The sequence below is a fragment of the Calliphora vicina genome, chromosome 4, assembly GCF_958450345.1.
Source record: "Calliphora vicina chromosome 4, idCalVici1.1, whole genome shotgun sequence".
Lineage (NCBI taxonomy): Eukaryota > Metazoa > Arthropoda > Insecta > Diptera > Calliphoridae > Calliphora > Calliphora vicina.
This window is the reverse complement of record NC_088783.1, coordinates 41,290,740-41,309,603: the sequence shown is the minus strand read 5'-3', so window position 1 is coordinate 41,309,603 and position 18,864 is coordinate 41,290,740. Positions and strand designations below refer to the sequence as shown.

The 18,864-nt window shown below is 30.2% G+C and overlaps 1 protein-coding gene across 1 annotated transcript in view; it reads left to right on the top strand.

The window, feature by feature from the left end:
* pigs (pickled eggs) overlaps positions 1–18,864 on the top strand; it is a 278,343-nt gene that overhangs the window by 207,936 nt on the left and 51,543 nt on the right. The window contains exon 3 of the mRNA XM_065507898.1: positions 15,306–15,502. Within this exon, the coding sequence (XP_065363970.1) occupies positions 15,306–15,502 (197 nt within the window). The remainder of the gene's footprint in view (positions 1–15,305; positions 15,503–18,864) is intronic.

The following is an 18,864-nucleotide window of genomic DNA, read 5'->3' as shown; positions in this document are numbered from 1 at the left end:
TGCCACAAGAAAATTCACTTCCAAGTGTGTGGTTGTTTACAAAAAACCAACACTAACAACTGCCACAGCAAAAAACACAAATAGCTAAACAAAAAATTTGAATAAACAAATAAATAAGGAAAGCAGTTTTGTTGTGAACAACCAACCAGCCAACCAACCAACATGCAACTAAATAAAAACAGCAACAACAGCAGCAAGAGCAAAAATTAACCGACATCAGTACCTACATCAACTACAATTAAGAAAGTGGACGTTTGAAGATTGTTGTGGATTATTATTACAATTCAACAGCCAACAACAACAAACAACAATAACAACACGAGCAACAATAATAAACAGCCAACATTGGTGGTGGCCTTAACGCCTCAAGCGCCTGCCATGCGATATGGTTACAACAACAACAACTGTAAAATTTTCAAACAGCCAACAACTAAATGTAAATACTATTTGTTGTTGCTGCTGCTGACTGACGCTTTTGTTGTTTTATTTATTTATAAATTTCAAGCCCAAAAACGATCAGCCCCAACAACTAAAACGTAACGAAATAACAAAGCAAATGAATTGTAATGAAATCATCTACACAAATGTTCATTCTTTTTGCACTTTATTTAATGGTCAACCTCCAATGCCACTAAACCAGCTCTAGCGGCCTCATCTCCTACCAACCACCAGCATCATCCATATGCTCTACTCTAAGATCTTTTCTTTTAGTATGTGGCCATGTTTATTAAGGGAGTTGAAAGTGTTAAAATTGCCGAATGAAGCTGACAGCCACAAACACAACATGACAGTAGTTAAATTTACATTTCGTCTGTGACGTTCGAGGGAGGTAGGAAGGGAGGGAGGTTGTTGTTCAGGGAGTGAATATGTGAACAACATTTCCATATCGATTCAATAACAAAACACTAAAGAACATTACAAACACAAAGAATGTCCGATTTTTTGCATTTATCTGTCTATTTGTTGTGAGGCTTTTTATTACAATTGCATTTTAATATCTCTTACATGGAAGTCCTCCCTTTGTCACGGTTTTTTATGGTCTCTACTACAAGAGTTTGGGAATATATTTAGCTGCGATCATTCATTTGCATTGTCTATATACAAATTCCCATCGTTCCTACAAGGAGCATAGGGCCTCAATAAAAATGTTTGAACAACTATATATTTTGTGCTAATGCCTTCACTTCTCTGAACTCTTGTCACTGGTATTTACTTCGGCTTCAATCTGTCTTCTCCATGTATGAGCTGGGCGTCCCCATCTTCTATTCCTTTGCGAGTTCCTATGGCAGTTCTAGTGATGTTCTTAGTCTGCCTTCTAAGGGTGTGGGATCCAACGCCATTTTCGTCTCCTTATTACAATCGATTGGATTTGTTGGCTTGTTCTTTCTCATAGCGAATGATTAGATAGGGATATCGACCATAATACACACAAGATCTTGCGTAGCCAGAGGTTCACAAATACATCTCCCCAACTCTTGCCACTGATATTTACATAGGCCACAATCTGTCTTCTCCATGTATGAGCTGGGGGTCCCCTTCCTCTATTCCTTTTCGAGTTCCAGTATGGCAGTTCTAGTGATGTTCTTAGTCGACATTTTCGTCTCCTTATTCCAATCGATGGGATTGTTTGGCTTGTTATTTCCCAGAGCGTATGTTTAGATATGATTCTCGGTCAGAATACTCGTAGGATCTTGCGAAGACAGAGGTTCACAAAATACATCTCCCCAACTCTTGCCACTGATATTTACTATGTCCTCGATCTGTCTTCTAAATGTATGAACTGGTCCCTTCTTCTATTCCTTTGTGGGATCCAGTCTATGAAAGTTCTAGTGATCCATTGCCATTTTCGTCTCCTTATATCAATCGATAAGATTTGTTGGCTTGTTCTTTCTCAGTGCATCTGATTAGATATGATTCTAGTCCAGAATACATGCAGGATTTTGCGAAGCCAGAAGTTCACAAATACTTCTCCCAAACTGTTGCCACTGATATTTACTTTGGCCTCAATCTGTCTTATCCATGTATAAGCTTATCCACTTCTTCAGTTTCCTTGCGGGTTCCAGTCTATGGCAGTTCTTCACCAGAGCATATGATTAGATAGGGTTCTCGACCAGAATACACGCAGGATCTTGCGAATACAGAGATTCACAAATACTTCTCCCAAGCTCCTGCCACTGATATTTACTTTGGCCTCAATCTGTCTTCTCATTGTATGAGCTGGGCGTTCCCATCATCTATTCATTTGCGGGTTCCAGTCTATGGCAGATCTTAGTCTGCCTTCTAAGGGTGTGGCCGATCCAACGCCATTTTCGTCTCCTTATTCCAATCGATAGTATTTTTTGTCCTGTTCTTTCCCATAGCGTATGATTAGATAGGATTCTCGGCCAGAATACTCGTGACACTAATATTTAATTCGGCCTCAATATGTCTTCTCCATGTATGAGCTGGGCGTCCCCTTCTTCTATTCCTTTGCAGGTTCCAGTCTATGGCAGTTTCGTCTACTTATTTCAATCGATCGGATCTGTTGGCTTGTTCATTCCCAGAGCGTATGATTAGCTATGGTTCTCGGCCAGAATACATACAGGATATTGGGAAGACAGAGGTTCGCAAATACTTCTCCCCAACTCTTGCCACTGACATTTACTTTGGCCTCAATCTGTCTTCTCCATGTATGAGCTGGGCGTCCCCTTCTTCTGTTCCCTTCCGGATTCCAGTCTATGGCAGTTTTGTCTCCTTATATCGATCGATAGGATTTCTTGGCTTGTTCTTTTCCAGAGTGTATAATTTGATATGATCGGTTCACAAATACTTGAATTTTGCGTATATCACCAGTGGCAGCGTTCCACTTTCCGCAGCCGTACAGAAGGTTAGATTTTACATTGGCTTTGAAGATTGCAATTTTTGAACGCTGATAAAAAGAGGGTGATTTCCAAATCGATTTTAGGTGGCCAAATGTTTGTTGTGCCTTCCGCAAGCGATTATAGATGTCCTCACCCGATTCTTATTTCTTAAAATCAGCTTTCTAGCCCAAAATGTAGAAGCCACCACCATAATATGAAAGGAAGTAAAAATTGTAAGAAGATCAGTTCATAATACGAAAATCCCTTTAAAGAGAAGATAAAATTCGACGTCAATAAGTTTTCATGCAAAATATTCTGGATCCTTACCAACGAGAAATCCTGACAGTATAACAAGAATGGCGCTAGAATGGAACCCTTAAGGCTCAAAGTCCTCATGGAGATGTATGATACTTGGAGTATACTAGGATAGTGCATTCTTACATGGGAAGACTCCCAAGAGGGGTAATGGAGAAAAAAAGTTTTAATGGGTGTCGCATGATTTAAATTAAATATTAAACACATCTTTATCTCTTTATATTCGTATTATTTTGTTATATCATAAAGTACAGAGGATAGGATTATGTGTGGAATATCACATCAGGCAAATTTTCTCCACTTCGAAATTTGTGGTAATTTTCCTTAAATCATTTTGCAATACATCCAGCCACATTTCGCTGAAGCAGCGTAGAACTTCCTCCTTCAATACAGTAGTGGTTGTGGGGATGTTCGCATAGATCTTTATCTTGAAATAATCCCCAAAAAAAATCCAATCCAATGGTGATCTCCAAAAAAGAAAGAATATACGATCAGTCTCATGCAAGCGATTATGTTCGGCCCCTGGTGCCAACCACTGCTGTAGAGCATTTCAAATTCCACCCAGCTTTGGTGGCAGCTCTTTTATTTGTTTAAGGTTTAGGTTACTCAAGTAGCCATCATCATCAACATCGTCATCATCATAGAGTTACACCATTAAGCACTTTACTTACTACCATGACAATCACATCGTTTCCATCTTCTAATACCTTCTCAAAAGACTTCCTCTTACTGGTTGAGGAGGCTGCAACAGAGTAGAGCAGTAGAAAAGAAACCGCTTAGGCATCATGTTTGGACTCTTGTTTATTTATATTTGTTTAATGTTGTTCTCTCTGATGTTGCTAATGCTGCTGCTGTCTATTTGGACAATTTATTTGTTAATGGCTTTTAGCAACACTTCATTGAACAATTGACATAAATACATAAGAAACGTTCGCAAAGGCGTAACGCCAGTTAAATTAAAAGAAAGAAAAAAAACTATAATAAAAAAACTGCAGTTTCAATTGTCTTAAAATATTTGAAACTTTCAAAGACACGAATCGGCGTTAATATTTGTAGTTTGTGCCGACAAATTTCTAATAAATTATCAAACATTTCATTGCATACAATAAATAAATAAATACATAAATAAATATGTGTTCAAGTTTGACATAATTTAGAGGAATTTGTTTACTAATGTTGTTAAACTGTTTGAGGAAACAATTTATTGGTTAAATATTTAAATTGATTTTCTAATAGAAATTTGTTAAAATCTTGTTTATTTTAAAAGGTGCAGATTAACTAACTACTAGTTTAGTAGCCGGAGCTTAAAATTGTTCTTTACAATGTAAAGCATTTTTCGAGTTTATTTAAAAACTTTATTTTGTAAAATTAGAATTGCTACAGACATTTTTAAGACATCAAACAAATACTAAAAATGGTCCTTCGAACCTAAAAAAAAACAAAATAATTTTAAAAATAATAAAAAAGAGATTTTAAATGAATATAATCTTAAAGCCTGTTTCACAATATCAAAGAAAATTTTTCATTCTTATTCTAAGCGAAAGAAAAATGAATTTGGTTTTCCGAACTACATATTTTAGGTTCGAAGGACCATTTTTATACACAATTCATTTGTTAAATTTACTCTATTTTGCTATTTAAAAGGCATATAAGAAATTAATCCAATATTATATTTGGTATTTTCAATTTAATATCGAAAATTGTTCAAAACTTTATGGGTTATTTAATCTTTAAAACTTCTCAAATTTATAAATATTTAATTTACAGAATATTTGTCCTAATTTTATTGAATGCTTAAAAAAAATCCTCAAATGAGCTATGTTCTGTAGCTATAAGATTATATTTATTTAAAAACTCTTTTTTATTATTTTTAAAATTTATTGGGTTTTTTTTAGGTTCGAAGGACCATTTTTATACACAATTCATTTGATAAATTTACTCTATTTTGCTATTTAAAAAAACATATTGTAGCACACATTGTTATTAATGCAATAATCCAATATTAGATTTGTCATTTTCATTTTAATATTGAAACATTTTCAAAACTTTAACCCATACAATTTTAAGAAAAATATTTAAAACTTCTCAAATTCTTAAATATTTCTTTTAAAGAATTTTTGTCCAAATTTTATTTAACGCTTAAAAAAATTCCTTTAAAAAATCTATTTTCCCCTTTCATCCAATACTTTTCTCAAAACGTGTCTTTTCCCTTATAATATGGCATATTTTCCCTTCTAACTGAATACCAAAAAAAACTCTATATGAACATTTTTCTTTAAAAACCTCTATAAATTATAAAAATTTAACAAAATATTTGAAATATTTGCCAAAAGATCTAAATTCCTTAAAAAAAACTTTCGATTTTATATAAAAAGAAACACACATAAACGTATTAAATTTAGAATGTCGTAAAATCTTAGCAACAAAATGTTGTAAAAGAAATTACCAACTAAATCTATTTTCAAAATTTTATTTTGAATGTTTTATTGCCATGAATCATTTAGTCGCCCCATCAGCTGAACAAGAAAATTGTAAGTGAGTAAGTAAATGCGTGTGTCATATTAACCAAATGAAATGAAAAATAAAAACCCTATGTATCTTAATGTGGCGCCACCAACTATGATAAATGTTAGTGAGTAAAGCTTTTAAGTGAACACACACAAAAAAAACTCCTTAATAATAATTCATATTTCAATACTTTATAGATGTTGCTTGTTGCACTTTTGCTGTTACTTTCAATATTTTGCATAAAGAATTTTCAAAAATATAAAAACTATATAATTAGGAGACAAAACAAACTCATAAATTATTATGTTTAGCTGAATTAAGATCAAAACAAAATAAATACATTTGAAAATGTTAAAATTTTGAAAATACATAATTTGAAATTTTGTTTTAAAAGCATTTTTAAAATTTATGGGAATAAATTTCGGGAAATATTTATATAGAATCTGAAAGTCCTCACATTAAAAAGTAGCTAAACCAAAATGTTTAGGTTTTAAAATTTCAAAATTTCAATAATAGGTTCCACTACCTATAAATAATAAACTAATATCCATAGCTTTATAAAAGTATTTTTGTAAACCAAAATGTTTTTAAGATTTTAAAATTTCATAGTTCCTTTTAAAAAAATTTATTATACGGGGAATTCTCAGAAAATGTTTACTACTAAACATAGACTTTCAAAAGTATTTTTGTTTTCTCTACCCAGAAATAATTGCGAAACTTTAGAAAAAACAAGTAAGAGTGCTATATTCGGCTGTGCCGAATCTTATATACCCTTCACCAAATTATACTTCAAAATTTTAAATATTTTAAGGTAAACAAAATTTAATTTTTTTTTCCAGTTGTTTTTATAATTTTTTGGAAAAAATTTTTTCGATTATTTTAAATTTTTTTTTTTTTAATTTTAAATTTTAAAATTTTTTTTTTTGTTTTTTCAATTTTTTTTTTTGTGAAAAAAAAAAATTCGGGTTAAAATTTTTTTTTTCCGATTTTGACCCATTGTAGGTCGAACTTACTATGGTCTTATATACGTCGTTGCAAATGTCTTTAAAATATCTATCATTAGATATCCATATTGTCTTAGTAATCCAGATATAGGTCAAAAATCGAGGTTGTCTTGGTTTTTTCCTCATATCTCAGCCATTTGTGGACCGATTTTGCTGATTTTAAATAGCAAAATTCTCGAAAGCATGTCTGGCAGAATGATTGAAGACTTGGATCCAGAAGATATCTGGGGTCTTCAGAAAATTGATTTCAACAGACGGACATGGCTTAATCGACTAAGCTATCTATCAGGATCCAGAATATATATACTTTATAGGGTCGGAAATGAAAAATGTAGAAATTACAAACGGAATGACAAACTTATATATACCCTTCTCACGAAGGTGAAGGGTATAAAAACTTATAAAGAAATTTCCCGGGAATTTCAAAAAAAAATATATTCTAGAAAATTTTATTCAATAAGTATCATTAAAAATACTTTACGAAAATGTATAATTCAAATTAGTTGATCTTTTAAAAAAATTTCAAACATTTATTTGAAAGTTTTTGGTTTGATTCATTTATTTTAATCAATAAAAATGTTGGTACTTTTTTATTAAATCAATAATATTGAATCGAAAAAGTACCTTGACAAAAAGTAGCCAAACGAACAAAGTACCAACTTTTTGTTTTAGGCATTAAAATTTCATAGTTTCAAAAAACACTTTTAAAAAAGTACCAACATTTTTTAATAAAAAAAGTACCTAAACGAAAAAAGTACCAAAATTTGTAAAAGCTTTTAAGATTTAATTTTTTTAAAAAGTTTTAAGAAAAATATTAAAAAAGTACCAAAATTATTTAATTCTTAAAACCAAAAAGTACCTACATTTTTATAATGTAAGATTTTTTTTAAGTATTATAGCTTATAGTTTAATAAGTACTTAACCGAAAAAGTACTTAACCGAAGAAAGTACCAACATTTTCACAAAGATTTAATTTACACGATACAATAAAGATTTATTTAATTCTTAAAACCAAAAAGTACCTAACCGAAAAAAGTACCAAAATTTCTTTAAAGTATCATTAAAAAACACTATCCAAAAACTATCAAAATTATTGAATTCTTAAAACCAAAAAATACCAAAAAATGTTTCCAAAGTTTTAAGATATCAGTGTTCCAAAAGATATTTTATAAAAAATACGACACAATAAAATAGCTTTTGGTAAAAATACCCTTTAAAAAGAGTTTATCATTAGTCAAAAGTTATTGTGTAAAAAAAGTTTTAGCTTTAAAACGTTATAGGAGAAAAATGTGCCTTTTTTCTAATAAAAAGAAAAATTGGAAAGTGCATAGAATTATTTCCATTTATATTGATTTAATGCTCAATTTAAAAGATAATTATAAAAAAGGTACCTTGACAAATAGCACCTTACCAAAAAAGTACCAACAGTATTTTTTAATTTGCTACTTGTTTACGACAAAAACAACACTTAGCGATTTTCCTTATTTCCCCTGCAATTCCTATTTTATTCCTCAATATACTATATTGTTACGTTTTAACCTTTTCAAAACATTGGTTTATTTCCTTTAAATAAACCGGATACTTTTGATTGCAAATAAAAGCCGTTTAGTAGTTTAAAAATTGTAACAACTCTTTATTTATTTAAAATGTACAACAACCACAGAATTAAATAGTCACTCAATGTTTTTTATACACGTTTATAAATTCGCAGAAATACAGACACACTTTATAACGTAAACGAATTCACTTGAAAAATACAGCACACTTTAAGGCACTCAGTTGAATTCGAATAGAGTCTCTGATAAACTCACTCACGACTGCAACCTCTGCCGCTATTTATAACACTGCCATCTGCACACTAGATTGTTCTTTAACTGTCAAAGCTCGTATATTCGAAGCCTAGAGCACACGCCATCTCTGGTGAACTTTCTACAATGTTCTTTAACTGTCAAAGCTCGTATATTCGAATTCGAATATACGAGTCGCAGCAAACATTCAGCGTTTCCATACTTACGATCAATGATCAACTCAAAGCTTTTATTTAATGTTAATAATGCCCACAGATATGTTACAGTTTGAGAGGCAATGCTTTCAAATAGCATTATGCAACTTTAAATCAGCCGTTAAATCGTTATATTTGAATTCAAGAACAATTTCGTAACAATATATTAACGAAGAATGCTATGTTTTGCAATATATTTGCACTTGTCATTAAGTTATAAATCAATCGTAAAGTGTCGTAAGTACTTCTTCTAACTTTCAATTGTGCACTTCGCTGCCCTACTCCTACTGATCCTTATTGTTAAGAATCCATTTTCCATACAATTGTTTTATTAATTTCTTTTCTTTCATATTGTTTGTTAAATTATTCCGATTTTGTTGCGGCTCAGAGAGTTTAAACATCTCTTCCAATCTATCCATCATTTTCCCTCTTCATCCGGATTTCAGCTAAACATTTGGTCCTTCGAACCGGGTACCCATCCTTAAATGGGAGAGACACAATGTAGCGACCATCCTTTTTTTCTTTTTTCTTGTAAGAAAACCAAATCGATAGTATTCTTACAGTTACAGCTAGATTATATATGGATCATAGGACCATAACTGGCCACTTGTTTGAGCTGTTAAAGATTTAAAAATTTATATTCATTTGAAAACAACACTAATATTAAAATTTACAGTTTTAATATTATTTGGTTCGAAGGACCTTTAAACATTTCACTTCTTTTATGCAAAAATCAGTTAAAATATTAAAGCATTTGTAATATGTATGAATGTAAATATAATCATGTTTAAAATAAGATCCTAGAGTTACTAAAACAATTTACACATGGCTGGAAGGACCAGCAATATTTTTTCAATTTTTTTAAAATGTTTAGATATTTTTGAGTTCTTAAGTTACAAAAACAATCTAAATATGGCTCGAAGGACCAATTTAAATAATACTTAAAAAACGATAGTATAAAGTACCAAACATTCTTTTAAATTCTTGAATATATTTCATACATAATCCAAAAAGTATCATGCAGAAAAGTGCTATAAAAAATTTAAAAATCATTAAAATTTAGCAGGATTCAATTTAAATATGTAATTCAGTTTTGGTACTTTTTGTTTTTCAGAAATTTTTTATTTGAAATTGTTTTTTAATTTTTTTAAAAAAAGTTTCTTCCAAATTTTTTTTTTTTAGTTTTAAAATTTTTTTTTTGGAAATAAATGTATGACAAAACAAATTTTTTGATGAAAAAAAAATTCGGGTTAAAAAATATTTTTCCCGATTTTGGTCCAACATACTATAATAGCCTTATCTACATCGTTGCAATGGACTTTGAAATATCTATCATTAGATATCCATATTGTCTATATTAATGACTTAGTAATCCAGATATAGATCAAAAATGGGTCAAAAATCGAGGTTGTCCCGATTTTTTGCTCATATCTCCGTTATTTATGGACCGATTTTGCTGATTTTAAATAGCAAACTTCTCGAAAGCATGTCTGACAGAATTATTGAAGATTTGGATCCCGACGATATCTGGGGTCTTCAGAAAATTGATTTCAACAGACAGATAAACGGACAGACAGACGGACAGACAGACTCCGCTATCTATAAGGATCCAGAATATATAAACTTTATAGGGTCGGAAATGAAAAATGTAGAAATTACAAACGGAATGACAAACTTATATATACCCTTCTCACGAAGGTGAAGGGTATAAAAAACAAAGAACTGTTTTTGAAAACAATAGTTTCATTTATTGTAAGAAACAGGGAAAATATTTGCCCATTTTTGGCTCATTTTATATGTAAATTAAATTCAAATTGAAAAACTAATTTAAAAATGTAAATACAACTTTATTCACTTTAAGTACTTTAAGATAAAATACCATTTAATTTATTTTATCTCTAATTAACCTCAACTACATACAATATTAAAAATTCATACTGGGCGCCACTTTCATTTAAGGCCATAAATCATGTCCACAATTTGCCAAAAAAAACACCATAAGTTTTTTTTGCAATTCTTCCTTAAAAAGAACATATGTACTATGTATATAAATATAAATTAATCTTTTTTTTCCAAAATATAAAGAGTTTTAATTCTTTGCGTGAAAAATATTTGTAAATATTCATTTCTATGAAAAAGTAGGTGCCCCCCGACTTGGTCATGCATAATTGCTGCACACACATTTTGTATGAATGCGTACAAAATAAAGTCTAGTTTTTTTGTTGTTTTGCAGCAGCACCAAAATGACATGACATTTAATTGGCCTCATTGCATACATATGAGAATGAGCCGAGTTGGAAAAACAATTCAACGTATGAAAATGAAAGAAAAAAAAGTAAACTTCTACTATAAAGAACACTTTAACAAAGCGTTGGAAAAATGTGTGCAATTAATAATTTTTCTTTATCGCGCCAGCAAATGATACGAGACGTTAACACATACTATACAAACCCTTTTTAGCAGACAATAAGCGGTGCTAGAGAACGAGCGAGCAGCTAAGGGTCAGGGATTCTTAATGTTTACAATTACCTAAGATAAATACAAAATATATAACATTGTAACTAAGTACTTTTTTAATGAGGTTCGAAGGACCATGGACACCAAAATTTCCAAAAGCTTTATCGGATAGTTTAACTGCTAACAGAGTAACCGGACTTCAACTTTAACATCATATGATGAAATTTTCTGAATTTAAAATATATAAAATCTGTATTTTGTAAATGTCTTTTACATTTTAAATCTATCTCTTTATCATCTTTCATATGATTTTAAAATGCTACCAGATAGTTTACGCTCGGCTCGTAGGACCATTAATCAAATATGGCAAATTGTTTTAGATGTTAAACGTTTGCAAATGTTACAGTTTTTTTAACTTTCTAAATACAATTTTTTTGGCTGTTACGGTTCGAAGGACCTATAAACATTTCAATCAAATCAGTTAAAAATATTAAAGTTTAAGTACAAAATAATATCCTAAAGTTATCAAAATATTTTATACATGTCCCAAGGATATCATGGCTCATCCATGAAATAAATTTTTCTTAGATTATAAGAATTTAAAATAATAATTTTCAATTTTTAAACATGGCTACATGTCCGTGGCTGAGATATAAGGAATAAACCCGTTATGGATATCTAATGATGAATATTTCAAAGACCTTTGCAACGAGGCATATAACGCCGTAGTAAGTCGGACCTACAATGGGTGAAAATCAGAAAAAAAAAATTAACCCGAATTTTTTTTTTCACAAAAAAAATAAAATACAAAAAAATTAAAGTAAAGTAAAAATTAAAAAACAAGTTAGAGTGCTGTATTCGGCTGTGCCGAATCTTATATACCCTTCACCAAATTATACTTCAAAATAAAAATTTTAAATATTTTTAAAAAACAAAATTTATTTTTTTTCCAGTTGTTTTTTTTCATTTTTTGGAAAAAAAAATTTCTAATTGTTATTTTAAATTTTTTTTAAATTTAAATTTTTTTTTTTTGTTGAAAAAAAAATTCGGGTTCAAAATTTTTTTTTTCCGATTTTGACCCATTGTAAATCCAACTTACTATGGTCTTATATACGTCGTTGCAAATGTCTTCGAAATATCTATCATTAGATATCCATACTGTTTATGTTAATGTCTTAGTAATCCAGATATGGGTAAAAAGTAGGTCTAAAATCGAGGTTGTCCTGGTTTTTTCCTCATATCTCAGCCATTTGTGGACCGATTTTCCTGATTTTAAATAGCAAACTTCTCGAAAGCATGTCTGACAGAATTATTGAAGATTTGGATCCCGAAGATATCTGGGGTCTTCAGAAAATTGATTTCCACAGACAGACAGACAGACGGACATGGCTTAATCGACTCCGCTATCTATAAGGATCCAGAATATATATACTTTATAGGGTCGGAAATGAAAAATGTAGAAATTACAAACGGAATGACAAACTTATATATGTATACCCTTCTCACGAAGGTGAGGGGTATAAAAATGTTTTTGTTCATTATATCGTATGTTTCTTATATTATAAGGATTTAAAATAAACATTTTCATATTATTTAAGATTTATAAACATTTTTGTGTTGTTAAGGTTCGATGGTCGCATAACAACTCTATTGTTTCCATTTTATTTTCAAATAAAACACAATGATATTATCTTAGATTATACAAATTTTGAATAATAATTATCCATCCGTTTCGCTTTATTTGTTTCATATATTGAGTTTTTTGGGTTCGAAGGACCATAAAATAAGTAATTTTAATTGTCTAAAACTTGTAAAATTTTTAGTTGTTCAGGTTCGAAGAACAATTTTGTTTAAAATTAATCTAAATACAATAATTTTAAAAATTGCAATACAATGTTACCAAATTGTCTAGATATGGCTCGAAGGACCATTAAACAAATGTGGCATTATATTCATCTGTTTATAGATTATAATGTTTTTTGAATGTTCAGGTTTGAAGGACCTTTTTTTGGTTATTTTAGCACATTATGCAGATAAAATCTAAACAAAATTTTCTTTAATTGTCTAAAACTTGGTAACATTTTTGGTTGTTCAGGTTCGAAGAACAATTTTGTTTGAAACTACTCAAAATTCAATAAATTTAAAAATTGCAATACAATGTTACCAAATTGTCTAGATATGGCTCGAAGGACCATTAAACAAATGTGGTATTATATTCATTTGTTTATAGATTATAATATTTTTTGAATGTTTAGGTTTGAAGGACCTTTTTTTGGTTATTTTAGCACATTATGCAGATAAAATCTAAACAAAATTGTCTTTAAAACTAAAGTTATAAATTTACCAGTGGACGGTCCTTCGGTCCACTGGTAATTATTTCAATTATACAAGTTAGCTTCCAAGAAACTTTTTTCCTGAAGTCTGTTACTATAATAGCTCATTATACCATTTAAATCTAAACACATTTATCTTTAAAATAAAGTTTCGAGAGCTAACAAATAGTCGAGACATGATTCGAAAGTAGGTATTTCTTATACAATATCAAAAAGATTTTGAATAATTTCTTAAAGTTTTTAAATTTTTTTAGCTTTGTTTAAGTTCGAAGAACCTATTTTTCCAAAATTCAGTTGTTCATTTGACTGTATTTGATCTCTAAATCTTCAAATAACATTATAAAATGACCAGTTTGGCTAATTATGGTTCGAAGGACCATAACATAAACATAATAAAATCATTGATATCTTTTCAAGTTTATTTCATGTACGAAGGACCTTCAAAAATTAGTTTTTAAACTCTCCCCCAAATCCGCTTATTATTACTACACTCTCCATAGAAATATTAAGATTCCCTGCACAAATATTTATTTATTATTATTATAAATTTTGTTTAAGATATACAAAAATAATAAAATACTATATTTTCCATTATTATTTTTAATTGTTTATGTCACTATTATGCAAACGATAACAATGAATTGTTTATTATTTTGTTTAAATTATACGACGACGACTAAGACAACATGGTACTGCAAATAGTATAATGACAAATCGTATCTCTCTAGTTTGAAGTATTTCTATTGTAGTGCTCATACTTGTTAAAAATAAAATAAATAGAGAAAAAAAAACAATATTTTAATGAAAAAACGTGACATTAGATTAATTGTCATTTATCAACCAAAATTTTAATTGAAATTTAAGCCTAAATGGCTAAAAAAACATACATATACGAGTGTACTGGGTACTACAATTTAAAGAGGGAGTCTTTATCTTGAAATCGTTAATGATAATGTATGTTCAGGGTTGCAAATAATAAACATGAGTAATTATAGATATTAATATCTATAATAGGAGTGAGGCCAATATTTTTACACACTTTTATAAAATGTATGAGCCATATAAAAATACACATAGATTGTATTGTATGTATATCAAAAACCTAACTCAGTTGTCAAAAACCTAAGTGCTGAGAATGTATTAGTAAAAAACTATGTGAAAACAAAAACAACACTCGTGCATGTAAATATTTTGAGTAATTTTATGGTTTAAGTTTCCGCTCTATGTATATTTCTCTTTGGCATGAACTTCCCTTAGTGTAGTACCATAGAGAAATACGCATAGAGGGGAAACTAGAAGAAACTCATATGAAGAAATCACTCAAAATATTCACATGTACGATTGTTATTTTTGTTTTCACATAGTTTATTTTACTAAGGCATTCTCACCACTTAGGTTTTTGACAACTGAGTTAGGTCTTTGACAGGAGAGTTTCGGATCTATGGTCTAGTACATTTGCTTATTCAATTATTCAAAATTAATTAAATTATTTTATTGATAAAATTCAATTTCAAAACTTTAAATTTTCATTTGTTTTTCATCAAATTATAATTCTTAATTCATACTCCTTTTCACCCTCCCCACTTTCATTTCTCCTTTCGTCTCATTATGCTGTGTAGCCTCAAAATGTCGTCTCGTTTGCAAACTGCATTACTTTATGCAACATATTTCTATGTCTCATTCAAATAATGCCACACATACAAAAATATAATGGTAAAAATAGGATTTTGCATTTGCTACTTAAGATTCTTAAGATTTTTGCTTAAATTTATTTATTTTATCTTAGATTTTTGTTCAGAATTTTGAAATTAATTATTTGTTTTTTTTATTTTCTTGTCAATTGCAGCACGCTAACTATGTACGCCAAGCAGCTGAAGATTATTTGGCCAGACGTCAGGCCCGCAACAAATCAATGACACGTTCGATAACTTCCGGCTCGGCTGGTCCTATTTTGGCCATGGGCAATGTACACTATTTGCCAGGGGCAAAAAGCGGTACATTCTTTGCTCGCGATAATGTATCAAATTTTATAACTTGGTGCAGGTAAGTGAAATTATTATTACTATTAAGTCTCTAGAAAAACATTATAAATCTAAAGATAGAAATTGATCTGTAAAGTCAGAAGTAATCATGAAATCTTCTAAAGGATTGCTAAATAATGATAAATAATTGCTTCAAGAATAATAATTGATCTTTAATAAATTTTTAAACAAAAGTTCTTTATACCTAACTTGCATAACTATTAATATTACTCGTCATTCCAGCTACATCTGTTCTTTCAACCTGATTATTGAAAATCCTTAGAATCTCAGAATAGATAAATATGTAGGATTGTTTGTTTAATGGTCCTTCGAACCATATCTACATAGTCAATTATCTTTTTAGTGATATTTTAGAATCAATTTAAAAATGGTCCTTCGAACCTTAACAAACCAACAATTTACTTCAAAACCTATCTTTAAAAAAACCTTATTTCAACGACAATTTGTACTAATTAGTCATATTTGTTTAATGGTCCTTCGAGCCATATCTACATACCCTTTTAACTTTTTAGTGATATTTTAGAATCAATTTAAAAATGGTCCTTCGAACCTTAAAAACTAACAATTTACTTCAAAACCTCTCCTTAAAAAAGCCTTCTCAACATTTTGTGAACTTTTGCAAAATTTACATTATTTCAACGACAATTTGTACTAATTAGACATATTTGTTTAATGGTCCTTCGAGCCATATCTACATACCCTATTAACGTTTTAGTGATATTTTAGTATGAATTTAAAAATGGTCCTTCGAACCTTAACAAACCAAAAATTTACTTCAGAAACTCTCTTAAAAAACCTTCTCAACATTATTAACATAGTCTATTAACTTTTTAGTGATATTTTAGTATCAATTTAAAAATGGTCCTTTGAACCTTAACAAACCAACAATTTACTTCAAAACCTATCTTTAAAAAAAACCTTCTCAACATTTTTGTGAACTTTTACAAACATTTACATTATTTTAACGACAATTTGTACTATGTAGGATTGTTTGCTTAATGGTCCTTCGAGCCATATTTACATACCCTATTAACTTTTTAGTGATATTTTAGTATAAATTTAAAAATGGTCCTTCGAACCTTAACAAACTAAAAAATTACAGAACATCTCTTTAAAAAAAACCTCAACATATTTGTGAACTTTTGCAAAATTTACATTATTTCAACGACAATTTGTACTAATTAGACATATTTGTTTAATGGTCCTTCGAACCATATCTACATAATCAATTAACTTTTTAGTGATATTTTAGTATGAATTTAAAAATGGTCCTTCGAACCTTAACAATCCAAAACTTTACTTCAAAACCTCTCTTTAAAAAAAACCTTCCCAACATTTTGTGAACTTTTGCAAAATTTCCATCAATTCAACTACAAATCGCAATATCTACCTTAAACATTCAAATTAATTGAATTTAATTAGTTTGTATTTCATTTAAAACCAAACAAAAATAATCTTTTAAGTGTCAATAACTTGGCTGTTGATGAATCTTAAATCTATTTTGAATTTTTTTTTACACATTTTATTACACTTTCTCTCTCATCTCATCTCATTTAATTTGGCCAATTGTGCAGGCCAAAAATGTAAAGAAATTCCTGACGATCATTGCACTTTCAACTAGAATCTAGCAGCAACAAAAAACAAACAAATTCTTGGCAATAATCAAATCACAAAAAAAAAATGAACATTTTATAACACCAACCAACAAACAAACAGTAAAGGCTAAGTTGTGAGTGAGGAAAATGATGATGATCATGCTGTTGATCTGCGTGAAAATGAAATGAAATTTCAATTAAATTTAGATCAACTAAATTAAACCGTATCCGCGTAAAATTCATTCACAGCAAATTAATGCAAACAGAGATGAAATGAAATCTTTTTTGCCTTAAACGAATTGTTTTAAGAAAAAAGCAATGTAAACCAAACACTTTGAAGTGTTCAGTCCATAATGAGGCAATGAATGCACACGAATGCCTCAAAATAAGTACTCAATGACACTTTTAAAAACAAAATCTAAAAAATGTTAAAAAAAAGATCTTGGAAAAATCTTTGATAAAATTCTTAATCTAACTCAGATAGATAGATACTCTTAGAAAACAAATCATTTACTTATGTGATTCAGTGAGAGTAATTTAGAGCTGAACAAATTAATTTGCTTTGCATGAGTTTGTTAATCAAACCAAAAGTTTTTCAAAAAAAAAAAAAAGATTTTCCTTCATTGGTGTCAGAATAAAAAGAAGTTTCCAAAAATAAATAAACAAAATTTTGTAGATCTTTTATAAAGTTTAACCACTTCTGAGTAAACATGAATGATCTTAATTTTAATTAGGTTTAATTACTTTTTTAATTGCAAGTAATGTGCTGTTATTCCAATCATTACTTTGAACTGAAAATTCATCTGAAACCCATCCAAAAGTATCAAAATTAACACTTTCCCATGACAATATTATGTTAATGATACTGTGCCCTCTTCATATAAAGTGTAAGAACTAAAACCAGTTCCATCCTTCCATTAGCCAGTTACTTGAATAGGTTTGTGTGAGTTCACTTCCCTCAGGAGCAATGAGAACCACACACAAAATCGACTCACGAACTAATCGGCTTTTTAAACAAGCACAATACGAACGCCAACATAACCCAGTCAATGTATCCTTTATAGACAGTAATTGTCACTAATGTCTGATCACTTGGCTGACTCCAATTTATACATTTTAAGTTATTTGACACTTATAAGCTTTAGTAGTGCAGAGAGAAGTCAATTAGTTACTTTATGCATCCCCGGTAGTCTAGAGGGAAGACAATTATCCCTTAAGTGTCCACAAGTAATCCAGAGTGTAGTCACTTTATACGTTTATATGATCCTAGGCCCCAGGATTTCGGTCTTGAAGGATCATTGGTGTTGGTCACTTTGGGTGATGTCGTGGTGGCTGTGGTTTAAACCCAAAATCGCGGGAAGAAGATCGTTGGTTAAAGTACTGATGCCTATGCTGGTGGTAGACTTCGGAACACCAGCATTCGTGATGTACTGGTCGTTGGGCTTGGTTCTCGGTCGAGGTCTGAAGTGCGTATTTTAGTAGCACACTCTGACTTTTATCGGCCGACTTTTGAAGTCAGAGATCATACATCGGACTGGATTACCAGGCCGGATGTTGTATGGATGGCAGGAATAAGATAGCCTGAGCTCTCGAGCAAGGGGTTTGAGCATTGATCTGTGCAATCTTTACACAAGAATTTGCCAATTGAGCGTTCTTTGCAAGGCGTTCAATGGCGGTGATAGACGCATTGTTTCTATCCGGCAGGTGCTCACGCAAATCTAAGACACTTTCTGTCCCTTAAGTGTCTCTAAGTAATCTAGAGTGTAGT